This window comes from Nannospalax galili, unplaced genomic scaffold, assembly GCF_000622305.1.
Source record: "Nannospalax galili isolate Female #2095 unplaced genomic scaffold, S.galili_v1.0 scaffold346, whole genome shotgun sequence".
NCBI classification, from domain to species: Eukaryota; Metazoa; Chordata; class Mammalia; order Rodentia; family Spalacidae; genus Nannospalax; species Nannospalax galili.
Genome location: NW_008357637.1, coordinates 3,071,777 through 3,088,613, shown reverse-complemented (window position 1 = coordinate 3,088,613; position 16,837 = coordinate 3,071,777). Strand labels below are relative to the sequence as shown.

General features: G+C 40.5%; 1 protein-coding gene across 2 annotated transcripts in view; it reads right to left on the bottom strand.

Annotated features, from left to right (window-relative positions):
- Map3k20 (mitogen-activated protein kinase kinase kinase 20) overlaps positions 1–16,837 on the bottom strand; it is a 172,132-nt gene that overhangs the window by 11,970 nt on the left and 143,325 nt on the right. For both annotated transcript variants that reach the window (XM_008855275.2, XM_017794913.2), the window contains exons 15-16: positions 15,379–15,441; positions 14,114–14,206 (exon numbers count right to left, since the gene is read on the bottom strand). In XM_008855275.2, coding sequence (XP_008853497.1) covers positions 14,114–14,206; positions 15,379–15,441 — 156 coding nt within the window. The remainder of the gene's footprint in view (positions 1–14,113; positions 14,207–15,378; positions 15,442–16,837) is intronic.

Here is a 16,837-nt window from a genome sequence, read left to right as displayed (position 1 = left end):
GTCCTCTGTAAGAGCAGTCAGTGCTCTTAACCACTGAGCCATCTCTCCAGCCCCAAAAGTTTTCTTTTTTTTTTTAAACTTTTACCAAAACTTTATTGAGAATTTCATACATGCATATAAGATGTTTTGATCAAATCCATGCCCGCCCCCTCCCTGCCATCATCCCCCTCTCTGAAGAGGTAACCCTAAAATCTTTTAAGGATTAGATACAAGCTCCCAAATACTTTTGACACTTTTGGTCCCAAAGTGTTTCTTAAATAAGAAATAAGCCATCAAAACAGGCATGGTGCAACACACCTGTGATCCTTACAGGGAAGATCTAGGCTAGCCTGGACTACATGAGACATTGTCTCAAAAACAAAACAAACAAAACAAAACACACCAGTCATAAGAGCAACAGTTCCACATATTTAGACTCCTACTACAGAGTTCTACCTGTTAGTATGTTGGTAGTGAGGCTGGTTCTGATTTAAAAGCCATTCCCTTTACCAGGGTGCATAGGTGTTGACTTTGCCTTGATGCAAGTGATAGAAACAAGTTACTGATTTTGATTGAGGGATATTCAAGAGTGACTTTGGTGGTCTGTGAACAACTCTTTTTTTAAAAAAAATTAGTTTTTATTGAATTTTTGTCTATTTCATACAGAATATCTCAAACAATCTTAATCATTTTTATATCCCTGTCCCCACCAGCACCCTCCCATAGCCCCTGCACTGGAACCTGTGTACTCTGTCATTTGTGTTAAGGCCCACTGTGTCAAGTCAGTGTCCCCAGATGTTCCCCAGTGAACAACTCTTAATCTTGGCAGGCATTAATCAAATACTGACAGCTCTGGACTCAGTCCTATGGGGATTCCAAACCACCTCACCTCAGCCATCTGAAATGTCCCTGTTGATCACTGAGTTGGCTTAAGTCACTGATGATTCCTATTAAAGTAAGAATGTATAGGGAGAATATTATATACTCAGCCATTACTATGAGAAATGCGGAGGGTGAGGTGGAAGGTCTTAAATGTAAAATTCTTCTGAGGTTCACTTTTAGTTTTTGTTACTTTTTCACCTAACAATAGTCAATTGATACAATCTTTCTGAATCTTAGTGTTCTTTTTATTTGTTTGTTTCTGGTTTTAGAGACAGGGTCTCACTCTATAGCCCTAGCTGGCATAAAACTCATTATGTAGAACAAGCTGGCCTTAAACTTGAACTTGTGGCAGTCTTTCTGCGCCTGCATCCTGAGTACTGGTATTACAGGTATCCACCACCGTGCTTGGCTCAAATATCAGATTTTTTTTAAAGACAAGGATTCATGTATCCCTGGCTGGGTTCAGATTTGTATCCAAGGCTGTCCTTGAACGTCTGATTCTCTTGCCTCCCAGCTCTAGAGTGCTGGGATATCAAAACTGTGCCACCAAGCTTAGCTCTTAACCTTAGAATTTTTTATTTAAAGTAGGTTGCTGCATTGTGTGATGACTAAATACTATAAATACACTGTGTCAGAACTAAATTAGGAGCTCAGAAAGGAGCAATCATTTTTTTTCCAACATGGTCACCAACACAGCTCCAATCAGTTTACTAGACTAGCTGCCTTGTCATTAACCACTAAGAGAATGGGACAGAGAACAAGGAAACTTTGACAGGCAAGAGGGTACAAAGAGAGGCCTAGACAAAATCCTGTGAAAGCAGGAAGACTGAACCAGAGCCTGGAGATCCACAAGGAGCAGAGAAGGACAAGTACTCAAAAAGGTGAGCGAGATGGCCGCATCATTAATGACTGGTTTTAGCAAACAGAAGGAATAAATTTTTATCTATTTTCACAGATGGATTATACATAAAACTAATTTGGTCCTTCTCTGCTTCAACATATCTTAATACGATCCTGCTAATAAGAACGAAATGTCTGGAGTACAGTGGCTATTAAATGTGATTGACAGCCAGAGAGCCCAATTTTGGTCAAGGAAATTGAAGTGTAGAGAGATGAGGTAATTTGACTGAGATTGCACAGGTAGCAAATGTGGGTTTAGATTTGAACCTGTGTGGTCTCTCTTGGCACTGTGAGAAGCATGTTTTCCTGTGTTAATTTTCCACACTATGACAAATAACTGATATACCAACTTAAAAAGAGATAAGGTTTATTTTAGTTCAGGGTTTTGGAGACTTCACATTTATGATCAGTTGGCCCATTGCCTTTTTGGGCAGCACATCATAGTAGGAATTATGGCAGAGCAAAACCACCTATGTCATGGCTAGGGAGTAAAAGGTTGTGACCCGTGAGTCCCCTTTGAGGGCATGCCTCCAGTGACTTGAAAGTTTCCCATTAGGTTCAGTCCTTTAAAGGTTCTACTACCTCACAATAATTCTAAGCTAGGGACCAATCCTTTAGCACAGGGACCACGGGGATTCATTCCAGATCCAAATTGTAGCATTGCCTCTGAATCTTTTCCAAGTCCTGAACTCTTCCTTGTTATAGGCTCTCAAAAGGACAAAATCACACTAGTTCACGTGGGAGGCAAAAATAGCAAATAGTTCATTTGTAAAGACCCAAGACAGAGAAGAAAATTCTGTACCCCTGAGGTTGAATATAGCCAGTTTTCCTTCCATCATTGCAAAACATCATTGTTGATAGGGTATATGGTGCCACTGGAGTCACTATGTTGCAGCCTGATTGGCTTTGTGGCTATGTGTGATTTCTGCTCTCCAAACCAGGAACAACCAGTTCCTGTCTTGATACAGATGCAAAATCAAGAAAGCATGCTCTGATTACCCTGGATTTTTATTTTAAGGCTAGATTCCTATCTAAGATGACATGCATGCAGGTGGAAGATGTCTCCTATGTACCCTTCCGGAGATGCCACCTTCTGACTCACAGTGAAAAGGCCTTGGGCACAGCAGAAGTGGGGAACACTGTGAACTATTATTGTTGGAACTTTGGGTAGTAAGACATAGTTACTTGAAACTTTCCATTAGCTAGAAAATGTGCCTCTCTGTAAATCTGAAAGAGGCACATAAAATTTTGTTGGGGAGAGGACAATTTTTACATTTGAAATGTGAAAAATGGGATAATTTTACTATGTGCCCAGGACATGTACATTTCTCTGGTCAGCTACTGAAACACCTGGAAAATTTGAGGAGTAAGTGTGTGCCTAATGGATGATGAGAAAGCATCCCAAGTAACTGCTTCAGGATGGCCAAGTGTATGAAAAATTTTGTGAATTAAGGCCAATTAAAACAGAAATTCTTGCCCTGTAAAGATAAAATTCTAAACAACACTCAGCTAAGGCTAAATTAAATATTTCCCTAGGAGAAATCACTGTTACATGCTTTGTGAGCTGCTCAAAATGATTTGGGGTTCCAAGCTAGTTGAGGTGACACCAAACATAGACATCCTTCTCCCTACAGGGAAAGAGGGTGGAAGGAAGGAATGAAAAGGGAAGAGAATAAAGAGAACAACTGAGCTAGAGGTAGATTTTTCCAAATGGAGGGGGGCAGGGAAATATTGAAAACAGCACAAAATATCAAACTTTAATGTTCTGGGCAATTCAGAGGCAATACCCTATATACACATTTTTATACCAAAATTTTATTGGAACTATCAACACTAATCTTCAAAGAAATCTAAGTTCAAGATCACTTAGGATACTTTAGAAGGAAAGAGACCTCAAATTTAGGTTTTCAAGCTTTTCTATATTACATTGGCCTGAAGGATACAGACATGGAAAAATAATGTACTTTCTTATTGAGGTATGAAATGCATATGATAAGATATGCAGATTTTCAAGTGCATAGGTCATTGAGTTTGACCAGTGTATATACCTGTGTAACCAAAAAAACAAGCAAGACATTTCTGCTACTCCAGAAAATCTGTCAGGCAAGCTCTCTCCCTCACAGTCAGAGACATCATTGCTCTCATTTCTGTGGTGACAGATTAAAGTTTACATAATTGCTCGTGTATGCCCGCATCAGGTTTGTGAGACCTATGTTATACTCTTAGCCTGTTTTAGACAACACTGTTCCCATTTTATAGATGAGAACATGGAGTCTTAGATACTAGAGAGATTCATGGTCAGGTCATTCAGCTTCATGGAACTGGAATGTAAGTCCTAGACACATCAAGTTTAATCTTAGAGACACTGGTTTCCAAAATGCTCACTGCTCCCTTCTCCCCATGGATCGAGAAAAATCAGAATCACCCAATGCTCAGGTTTCCAGCAAAAACGTCTGGATTGAAGAAGTACTTTGAAATATGAACTAGAGCTGGGTCAGGATAAACTTTCTAAGATTCCAGCTCCTGTAGAGAAAGGTGGAGTCACAGAAAGCAACTGACAGAAGAATTAAGCACAGTATGAAGAGGGAAATTAAATTTGGATCTTGGTCTAGGGTACAGCTCAGTGGTATAGCACTTACTATGTATGAAGTCCCAAGCTCTAGTCCAGAAAAAAAAAAAAAAAAAAAACAAAAAAAAAAACACCATGACAATAACATTGGTCCTGTTGGTGTTAAAAGTAGGGAGAAGATGCTGATGGCCACCTAGGAAGGCTCCTTGCCACGTGTCACCATTATTCAGCTCAGCTGCTGGAACCTGCTGTGTTAAAGGCGGGAGAGTGGCAGGTCCTGTGACAGCACCTGGGTTATTTATCATTAAGTATAACCCCACTACACTATATTTATTATGCTGCCTTTAAAAGGAAGATAATACAAGTATGGTTAATTTGCTTCTCTTCTTTATCTATACAGTGTCATGACCCACCATGGCTTTGTCCCGTGAGATTGGTTTTTCAACCCCAAAGAAATCCAGAAGAAACTCTCCCTAAAAATTCCATTAATAACCTCTTTCAGCGTGTATAGGTTGCAGGGTCTGGAACTAAGAATGTTTTAATCTCTTCAGCAAAACAATGTCTCATAATGATGTACAGGACTATTGCCGCACTGATGAAGAATCATACATAATTCAGCACCTTTCGCTTTGGCACCACTGTGATATCCTCATTAGCCGTGGCTCACAGTGTCTGTCAGATGGTGTCCATGCGAACGCAGGCATTATATTGTCTTTGAGATGCGCAGCTGCTTCCATGACACTGCCAGTATATAAAAACATGACGCCAGTTTGTTTTATTTAGTGCTAAACCTTCCAGTTTGTAAAAACAAGGCTGACACAGAGCCTGACATGAGGCAGTGAAAATAATTAGCTCCCATTTTCTCAGCCTCCTATTTCCTTCTCCCTGCTGTGTTCCCTTTCCACTAAACCACCACATGTCAGTCGAAATGGGAGGCAATTAGTGGGCTCATTTCAGTCCCCACAACTGTGCTGAAAAGAAAGTATTTATGATGGCACAATGAACAGCTGAAAGATTAAATAACATTTGCCTTTTGAAAAGAAAATGACTTCTAGCTAAATGGGCAATTTTTGATTATTCTCAAACAAGCTTAGAGTAGTTGGTTTTTAAAATACAAGAAAGGAAAATGAGTCATTTTTAGGTGAAAGAATCAAATAAAACTTGACACAGTAATGCAAATAACTGATGTTTTATTGCAAAATATGTAAATGTGTTATACCCTTAACAATGGCTTGTGTCTAAGGTCAGGGCAGACTGGTGCCAAGTAGACACCAGTGGAGATAAGGTTGTTATATTGCCTTTTGGGGGGTTGTTATTGGAGTTATGTATGAAAAAAAGACCTTAGGGATGATGTTAAAATAAAGTGAGACAAATCAAGTGAGACACACTTTCGTATGATGCATTACACACTGGAGGGAGGATCTGAGATGGTTTAGATGTTAGTTGGCACGCTTGGAAAGAGCTTTTTTTTAAAAAAAAAAAAACAAAAAAACAAAAAAACAAAAAAAAAACCCTGTATTTGAAATTGGAAGGTAGATATTCATCTTGTAAAAAAAAAAGAATAATTATCTTGCTATTGATTTTCCATTAATTAAGAATCTATTTTGTCTCAGACAGAGTTCCTTAACAAGCATAGGTGACCTGGATTGCCTGAGTGCTGATCAAATTCAATACTGAGATATTTGTTACAATTAGACTTTTACTCAGGATCCTCAAAATATAAAAGCAGGTACCTGTTAAGCTGTTCTCCTACCACCCATGATCTAGGGGTGGTCACAAGCAGAATGACCTCTGAAAAAGCCCTGACCTAGGGAGTAGGCACTGTTGGTCAGGTGAGACATTTTTAATCCAAACTCTGATGTCCAGGATTGATGTGGCTGTCTTACATCCAATGCTTTTAATTTTATTGTAAATAATCTGTCTTATTCAGAGCTGATTATCCTCAAAATCTGTACATTCTGTGGCCTTCCTACTACAAAACTTATAGTGGTACTCAGAGGCTTCTAAAATCAAAGACCCCCCTCTATCCATACCTGTATACAGCGGCAACTGCCACCTAGGAATTACCAACTAGGACAGCCCCAGCAGGTTTCAAAAGGTAGCCACAAATTTAAATTTTGTTTCTCTATGAGTCTACGTTTACTTTTCACAAAATTGAATCCCATTTTTTGATTCACATAACAAGGTAAGTGTGAGACTGTGTGAGACAGTGCTGATTTGAGAGACATAAGCCCATAGTGGGTTCACTAAGAGACTGGAGCTGTCTTTGACTTAATGTAATATCCTAAAAACCAGCAATAACACATTTATCATTTATTCAGGCCTATGTTTTCTCATGTGTGTTGTATTACTGCTTGCTATTTTTAAAGGAATTCAAACTCTTGATGAAAAAGACTAATGGAGATCCGGCAGGTGTTAAAGCCAGCTCTCAGAAGCTGATTCTTAGAGCTCTTCCCAACCTTAAGTTCAGTGATAAATTCAGGGTGATAACCTGTTGATAACCTGGGATTCGAACCCAGGTCTTCTGCAAGAACAGTCAGTGTTCTTAACTGTTGAGCCATCTCTCCAGCCCCCATTTCTTTCTCTTTTTAAAAGACTACTTTATGGAGGTATGATTGACCTCCAAAAAGTTGTGCTTAACGTGAACAACTGGACCAATTTGGAGGTACATAGCACCTGTGAGCCCACCTTCACAATCTGCAGCTGCCTAGCCATTGGTTCCCAGGTTTCCTCCCACCTTCTCATTTCCTTTTATTTTGTGGTGAGAACATTTAACTTAAGATCTGCCTTTGCAAAGTTTTAAGTACACAACACAGTAGTGTTAACTACAGACATTGTACTGTGGCTCTCTAGGACTTACTCCCTGTTTCCTCCTCCCTAAACTTGTATGTCTCCTAGAACCCTACCACTGCAAGCCTCAATACTTAGGCACATGGACAAATACATGTCTCTGTGCATATTCCCTTCCCCATAGGAGAACAAGGGAATGAGCTTCCAGACACTGAATTTTTAATAAAGTCAACATATACAAAAAGTAAAGAAAAGCTCTATTTTCAGCTGTTTTGAGGTTTACAAAAGGTGTTGGCGTTATACTTCTTTACAACATTCTTTTCTTTGGGCTCTGTTATTTTATTCATGCTTATCCATTTACAAAAATCACACAATAGGAAAAAAACACCCTATTTGACAGTTTCTGATATTTATAGTACTCTGAGAAAGGGCCTGGAGATTCAATTAAGTTTATGAAATGCAACATTTTATAAGCAATCTAATAAAGGCCTCAGCACAGTACTAGCAAGAAGCATTAGTAAAAGCAGCGTTTTTAACCTACAGATGACATGACTGGGGCTGAGCTGCTTCTGTGGGGGCAGAGTTGTAGCCAGGGGCTCAGGGGACAAGAAGGGGTGAGGGGGAGAAAGGCAGCAGGGGGAGGGGGGTCCTCCAGGGACCACCAACTTCCTGAGGGGCATGACTAATGAAACCCTCTTATTTTCTCCTTCCTGTCTTCTTTGACTCCTCAGAAGACCTCTCAAAAGGAAATTGGAAGTGATGGCCATTTCGAAGGGGTATCTTGACCTGGAAGTGAATCCCTGTTTAAGGATTCACTGTTGTGGAATGCTGGATGAGGTAGGGCGGTGTCTCTGCTTTTGTAAGTGATCAGTTCAGACCTGCAGGAACAAGCCTCAGTCAGGTTCCTCTGTCTTACTAATACAGGTGCAAATAAGGACTCAGGCACACAGTCTGGCTGTTTGGCACTCAAAGAGATGATGACGCCCTAGCAGTTCCTGCTTTTATTCTGCTTTTGAATTTTTATGACACAAAGTCTCAGAATGAGCTTGGTGAGAAAACTGCTGGGTGATTTGATAGTTTATCTGCTGGCAATTTGAACATCAATATTCTTGACTGGTGAGCTGATAAGAGATATAATAATAAACTCTATGCAGCTGAATGTTTCAATAAAAAAGGGTAGTTGCTGCCCTGGAGAGCGTGTGAGGCTGCCTGAGATTCTGGAAGCTGCTTTCCTTTTGTACCAAGCCAAGGGCTTTACAAGTGCAAAACACAAGGCATTTTCCACACAAAACAAAAACTGCCGTAATGTAGTATTAACTGATCAAAATCCAACTGATCACCAATGTATGTACTTGGAGATGATGGGTACTTTCCAGAAGGAGGTGAACACTGGCACTGCCCCTTACCAGGTGGGGATTCTGGGCAAGGCGCGTCATCTCTCTCCTTGGTTTCCTCCTGGGAGGCTAATGCAGGGCTCTGCTCCCTGTCATGCTGAGTTGAAAAGATGGTATAAAAAATGTTTGCAAAGTATCTGCCAGAAGTATGAGGTAATAATAATTATCAGGCGCATCTCCTGCCCCTCACGTGGGAGACATTCAAGCTGAGAAAGCCCCAATTTCTGTCAATTTGATTGTTATAACTTCCAGACTGCCTTAATATATATGTTATTTAAATGAATAATGAACTTTCTTCTTCTGAAACAGGTCACATAGGTCTCACTTATTAAATTGCCAGTGAAGCCTTTGGCTCAAACATATCCCCTGCCCTCCAACCAAGTTGTTTCGGGAAAGGAAATGAAAAAGGACATTTTGCTTGTGGAAGAAGGCCAGTAGTATGCATAGGACTTGAGCCTGGGCAGGTCCAGGCTTTCCAGAGGGTTGCAGCAGTGAAGACCAAGATTAGGGGCCAGGTGTCAGGCAGCTACCCTGAAGGCACACACTCTTAAACATGGATGATTTCCCAAGGTTTTGCAAACAAGTCTCATGCCATAAAGCACTTGGTTGGAAAATGAAGCTAAGAAAAGTAATTGAATCTGAATTCTTAGGACAAAGGTTGACAGATCTTGTAATCAAAAGATTTTTATTTGTATATAGAATCATATTTTATTTTATTTTTTATTTTTTTACTTTATTTTTATATAAGTGTTATGTTTGCATGTATGTAAGTGCACCCACATCATTCAGTGCCCACGGAGGACAGAAGAGGGCTTTGGATCCTAGAACTGGAATTACAGATAGTTATTAGCCACCATGTGGGTGCTGGTAATTAAACCTGGGTCCTCTGCAAGAGCAGCCAGTGCTCTTAATTACTGAGGCATCTCTCCATATTTTCATGGTTTGCTCTTTGTAGGTTTCACATTACTGAAATAACATGGCACTTAAAATGTCTTCCCCGGGCTCCTGTTTTGAATGCTTGTTCCCTAGTTTGTGGTACCTTTTTGGGAAGCTGTGGAATGTTCAGGAGGTAGGCCTTGCTGGGGGAAGTAGGTCACTAGGGGTGGGTCTTTGAAGGTTATATCTGGTCCCTTCTCATCACACTTTCTGCTTCCTGGTCCACCATGATGTGAACAGCCTCTACCACATGCTCCTACTATTAGAACTGAACTGCTCCACATGTCTTCCCTGCCATAATGGACTGAAATCATGGCCCAAAATAAACTTGTCCTCCCTTAAGTTGTTTCTGTAAGGTATTTCATCACAGTGATACAAAAGTAATTAATATACTACTTTGGGGGCATTGTTACCTGGTAGTCATCCTCAAAGGCAAAGAGAAAAAGTGCCCATGATTTCATGAAAAGAATCACTATCAAACATTATTCCCAGTGGTTCCCATTAGAACACACCTCTCATTTTACTTGTAAAAGAAAAGGTAAAATCAAGCAAATGTCCCTGATCTGCAAATTCCTGGGTCCAACTTTCCTTGTAAGGTTTTTTTCCTAGTCGGTGGATTACAAATGCAGATAATGGGAACTCAGTTAATTGAGATTTTGAGAGAGTTTTATTTTTTATGTCTATGTGTGTTTGTTTTTAAAACTATTTGTTTTTAAAACTATGCTCTACATTTAAGGGTCAAGGCAGTAGGCTTTTCATGTAGAGAACTAGAATTCCAATTCAAAGTGTGCTTATGAAAATATATTTTGTTATGATAGGGTGTAGACTGACATAATTGGGTACTGTGGAACTGGATAGTAATCTATTCTGTGATTGTGGAGTTTATAGCAGGCTTAAATATCTTGGTCAGGTATGAGAGCTAGCACCTGTTCAATACAAAGAACAACACAAAGCCACAATTTTTGGCCCGGGTTGTTTTCCCCTTATCCTAGGCTAGTCACACACTTTTCTCTTGTTATCTGGTTCCTAATCAGCAATGACAATATTGTGCCTTGTGTATCTCATATAAATACCAAGGGGGATCAATGAGATGGCACTTATGAAATACTTAAAATCTCCAAAAGGAAGTATTCTCTAAAAATGAATTTTGTTCATTATCTTCAGGTAATTATTTTGCAATGGCCCATCAGCCTCTTCAAGCTCCAATTCAATACTCATCCAAAAAGCTTTTCCTGATTAATTTCACCCATGTCAGTTACTTCCTTAAGCTTTTAGCAACTTGGCATTGCATCCACACAGTAAGGTTTCCTTTTGATCTAGTACTTTATAATACTGTCTCTCCAACTGCCCACATTTAAAACCTTTGCCCAATCCTGGCTTCTCCCTCTCACCCACTTTATCTCCAGCAAGTGCTAAGTCTCATCAGTTGCATCTCTGTGTCCTAGGATCCCTGGTCTTGTTCCTCATCACTTTAAATCAACTCATTTGTGGTTTACTCACAGGTATTCCTCACTCTAGCCTGTCCCTTTCCAGTTCACCCTCCTCTGCTTCTGAGAGATATTTTACAAACATAAACCAGAACCTATCTACTCTCTGCTTAAAACCCTTCAAACTCCTTAGCACACCAGATAGGTCTTTTGTGGTCACTAGCCCCCTTTCTAGCCAATCTCATCATATTATTTTCCTGTTCCCTGTTACATCTTTCCAGGGGGAGGTTGCGTGAAACAGGTCCATGGAAATGAGTCTGCATCTGTCTGACCTCCTGCATCTGAGTTTCATACAGCGTTCCTTTTGCCTTCTACATCCACTCTCTATCAACAATCCTAATGGTTTTCAAATTTGAATTTAAGCATCACTTTTACCAAGAAGACTTCAACAGCATCCCTCATTTCTTTCTCATCCAAAGTGAACATCTGTCCATAGAATGATGTGTGTGGCATTGGAGATTTTCATCAATTTGTACCATAATGACTCATTGGTCTTGTCTATTTCTCCCAAGATGCTATGGATTCCTTGTAAGCCCAGACTGTACTTTTTGACTTTGTATTCTGAGCATCTAGCATAAAGCCAGGCATACAGAAGTTCCTCTGCTAATGCTTGCTGAATCAACGAGTGAAATTATTAATCTGGGTAGGTGACCCAGGGACAGCAAACTATCAAAAGTTGTGGGAACTTGAAGATCACTCAGAACTTAAGAGATCTATATGATTATCGTAAAAAATAGATCATTGCATTCTCATATCTCTTCCTAGCTTCTGATTTTTACTAAAAAGTTATTTTCCAGCTTTCTACATTAACAAGCCATTTCTATGCTAACTAAAAACATTGCCTTTAGGGGGATGGAGAGATGGCCCAGCAGTTAAGAGCATTGGCGGCTCTTGCAGAGGACCTGGGTTCGATTCCCAGCACCCACATGGGGGCTGACAACTGTCTGTAACTTCAGATCCAGGGTCTCTGACGCCCTCTTCTGATCTCCATAGAGATCATGACATGGATGCATGCATGACATGGATGCACTTACATACAAGCAGGCAATACACTCATATATAGAAAATAAAAACAATAACTATTTTACAAAAAACTACTTCATTTAATACTATATTTAGCAGAATAATAGTATTAGGTTCTCCCTTGTGCCCTGTGACCTGTCTAGCCATGTGTTCCTAGGCCTGATATCAATGTCAGGAATGGGTTCCATCTTATGAAGTGAACCTTAAATCCAATTAGAAAGTGATTGGTTGCTCCCATAAGATTCATGCCACTATTGCACTAGAGGTCCTGTCTTATTAAATGACCTCTAGTTGTTAAAGCATTAAGGATTCATGACTAATTTTTTTCTTCCAGCAGCACGCATAGCCCCTTCCAACATTATGAAAGCTAGCCAGTAGAGATGGAAACTTTGAAGTTAGTACCAGCTTAATTTCTCTTCCTTTTTCTATGGCTTGTGTATATAGTGTCTTTAGCAATAAGGTCTTAAAGTGGAATTCTGATGGATAACCAAGTACAGGGGCAATGGTCACTGTTATTTGAGGGTCTATGGGATCCCTGGTCAACAGCTTCAAAAGAGTGAGTCCATCCCTGGCATTGGGCTTTTACTTTGCTAATCCATGGTGTCTAATAAGGGCGATGCCCCCCTGTTAGAAGGTAGCTCCTTTAAATCTTCTATAATATATATGTATGTACTTTAAGAAGCTACTATAGTGGTAGGTTTCCATATGGCTTTTTCTAAAGACTTCAGTGTAAATTATCCCTCCCCACACTCCCTCCTTTGCCATGCCCTCCTCACATTTCCCACCCCAATTAACCCCTCCTACTTACTCTATTTTCTCCCCTCCCCCTTTATATCACTGCATTCTATCTCATTTCCCATGAAGCACCCTTCCCATTCCCAGCTGTTTATTTCCCAACCCCTCTGGATTTTCCAGTTGAAACATGCATATCTAAGAATTTAAAGCTAGCATTCAGCTATGGGAGAAAAGGTTAAAACAATACTTAATGACTTATTGTTATATCCATAGATTAACACATTTCTCAGCTCTCAGCAGAGAGGCTTCCTTAGGCAGCAGATGATGATTAACACAGAAACCCATGACTGGCCAATATGCAGAGAACAAGAAACTGTAGACTTCTTATCCTTGAATAGGACACCTATATCAAACTTCTGCCTCCATGGGCTTAGGGATCCTTGTAGAAGAGGTGGCAGAAAGGTTGTAAGAGCCAGAGGGTATGGATGACCTCAAAAAAACAGTTTTCCAGATAGATGGGAAGTTACTCATATGAACTCACAGGAAATGGTGACAGCATGCACAAGTGCCACATAAGCTTAAGCCAGATAAATCTCAGCATAGACATGGGGAAGTGGGTAAGAAGCCTCAGTCCCACCTGAGGAAGTATTGGCAACCGGCAACTGATGGCTTCTGGGAAGGAGAGTCAGTTTTTCTTAAGAGTGAGACTCCTGGTAGGTTAACCAGCTCCAGGGGATGGACTCTGAAGGACATTTGGGGGCACAAATTTGACTCTATAGGCCTTCAACATACAAATAATAGAACACATGAAATTGGGTGGAGGGGGTAGTAAGGGGTGGTGTGGATATGGGAGGGGATCTAAATATAATCTAAATATATTGTATAATAAAAAAGAATAAATACCCAAGACAAAACAAAAAATGTCTTCTTGTTTGAGATCTCTCTCTCTCTCTCTCTCTCTCTCTCTCTCTCTCTCTCTCTCTCTCTGGTCTTTTTGAGATACAAGTCATTCGAAGTCTACTTCATTTGCTACCTCAGCAGAGTTGTTTTTTTTCAGGTTGAAAATGATGTACAAGCCTCATTAAATAAGTCAAATGCCCTGCTACCCAATTTGGAGTGATAATTCAGGCCTCTACATTGCTTATGTTATGTTCCATTCTCCGCGTGGCTTTATTCTTATTTCCGTAGGAGTCAGGAGTAATCATAGGAACATATGCCTTGAGAAAGTCTGGGTGGTCTCCCCCAGCACTCCAGTAATGGATCCCTAGGTTGGATTCCAGAGGCAGCTGGCAGTCTGTCAGCTAATCTACAGTCTTTATAAAATACTCTGAATCATGTTATCAGGTAGTTGGGACTGGTGTATAAAACCATAGAGTTACAGATTGAAATTAACCCAAAGAATTTGAAGCATGATTTACCTGTGGGCCAGTTCCTGGCTTCAAGTGAAATCCAAAAACAAGTTCAAGATTCACTATTTTTTCCTCATTTTCTTCGGGTTCTGCTCCTGAGTCCTAAAACAGAAAAAGCAGGCACCATACAGATGATACTTTCAGCTGGACCTCTCATGTAAAGCAGGTAATTTCTTACCGTTTGTTTTTCCACTCTAGTTTATTACTTAACTTTTTTGTAACGGTTAAGATATAGGTTATAACTAATAACTTAAAGCAAGGGAAGTGGCAAGGCCTTTGAAAACTTTGTCAAATGATTTATCTCGTGCACTTCTGAGTGAATGTCAGTGGTGTTTCCAGAATGCATCTGTCACTGTGCAGTTTCATCCTAGAAATGCACTTTGTACTGTCAGATTGCAACCTGAGCATTCTAAGGCACCCAAGGTTTTTATATACTTTTCCCCAAGAGGACTTCTGAGCATTTGTGGATGGAGGACCTAAGGGCTGAGAGATGGGGACCCCGTACAGCCCTGGGCATTAGCTGCAAGTATCTGCTAATGGTATAAAGAAGTGTGCAGTGTACCTTCAGACTACATTCAGAAGAACATGTTAAACACAGTAGTTCCTCTTTATTCGTGACTTTGTTTCTCATGGTTTCAGGTACCTGTAGTCAACTGTGGTTCCAAAAAAAGTTATATGGAAAATTCTTGAAATAAAACAATTCACAAGCTTTAAATAACTTTTATTATAAGTAAACTTATGACCATTCTGATTTATTATTGGTTATTGTTAATCTCTTATTTGTGCCTAGTTTATATATTAAACTCTATCACAGGTATGTTTGCATAGGAAAAAACAGTGTATACATATATAGGGTTTGGTGCTAATCTCAGTTTCAGGCATCCACAGGAGGTGCTGGGAAGTATTCCCATGGATAAGAGGGTGCTGTTTACTATACCAGGTGTAAGTGGTAACCCACAGCTCTGGACTGTGACTTCCTTCAGTGACTTAGATGGCAGAGGAAGCCTCAGCAACCAGGTGGGAGGCCAGGGGCCTTCACCTTACAGAACTGGTGAGGTGTGCTGGGCTTATCGTGTATTGTTAATATTTCAAAGTGGGGGGAACACGTGTGGGTAATTTATACACATCCTAATCTTCAAAGGGTCTTTTGTTGAACAGATGTAATTAAATTTCACTTCAAACAACAGTTTCCGACGTTAGCAAATTTAGGTGTGGATGTGGCAGGTGCCTGTGCCAATAAAAGTAGCAAGCTAGCAGTGAGAAGGGAACCTTACCTTCATTAGGGGTGGGAAGTGGAACAGGTTTAGGTAATCATGGGTTAGCTTCTCAATGGCTGACTGTAAAAGGAAAACCAAATGACTTTATTAATGATTTGATAACAACAGGAGAGGGTTAAAATTACTGGGCACATAGAAAAGCATTCCTTAATATCTTGGAAATGTTTATCATCTGTTGAACATGTGTTTGATTGTCCAAAGTAGTGCTGGTGGTTTTTAATTGAAAGAACGGGAAGATATTTTAGAGATTTAAACCGCAGAGGAAGCAACAAATAAGCCATTCTTCAAACATGAGTAGGGGTAAGTTAATGTTCCAGTGTATAGAACATGGTTGTTCTGGACGGAACTGGGGAAACAATGTGGCATAGGAGTGGGGCACCAAGGTCATCAGGAAGGCTGAGGTCTCCACAAGTGCCAGTGCATTGCAAGGGAGCACAAAGACTTGTAGTGAGGATGGCAGTTTAAACAATGAGTCTTGCAGTAGTCATCAGGAACTGTTAAGATTTTCTGGGAACTGAGCTTATAAAGAACAAGTGTGCCAACCTAAGAAAACTAGATTTGTTTTTTCCCTAAAATAAATGAAACTCCCAACAATGTTCAGTGCTCTTGGGTACATTAGGCTCCTGTGGCCCAGGGGAAAAGGGAGCCACAGACACCCAGTAGTAAAAGGATGGTGGATTGCCTGCTCCAGGCTGCAGTTTCATCACCTCCTCTTAGGTTGAGAGACTCTTTGAGAAAGATTACATGATGACGATGACTGTCTTTCTTGGTGACAGGGCAGGGAATGAGGATAGCTTCCTACTGTCAGCATGCATGTAAGAAGCAGACATTCCTGGTAAGTACCAGGAGGGCTCCTCTAGTCTGGAATGTTCATGGGACCCTAATCCCAAAGGCTCATTGAAGCTCATTCATAAGAATTACCCCATGAGTACACACAAGACCTGTTAGATTGGGTTTCTACCATCTTTCCCTTCATTTCTCCTTCTCAGAGAAATGTGTTTTCTTGAGACAGGGTCTACCCCAGCCAGGGGTAGGCTGGGCCGGCTGGCTAGCGGGCCATGGGATATGCCTGTCTCTGTTTCCACAGCATTGGGATTATAAGTGTATGGTACCATGCCTGACTTTTTGTGACTGGGCTGGCTGGCTAGTGGGCCATGGGATACACCTGTCTCTGTCTCCACAGCATTAGAATTATAAGTGTATGATACCATGCCTGACTTTTTGTGACTTTTTGCTTGGGTTCTGGGAATCAAACCCAGGTCTTCATGTGGCAAACGCTTTACTGACTGAGCTATCTCCCCAGTCCTATATTTTTTAATGGGGTAAAATTTACATACCACAGTTAGTCATTTTCAAGTGTTCCCCTCATCAATATCTACTACCTTCACAGGACTAGGCAGCCCATTCCCCTCCAATGTGCTCCAAAACTTTCCATCACCCTGAGAGACTCTGACAG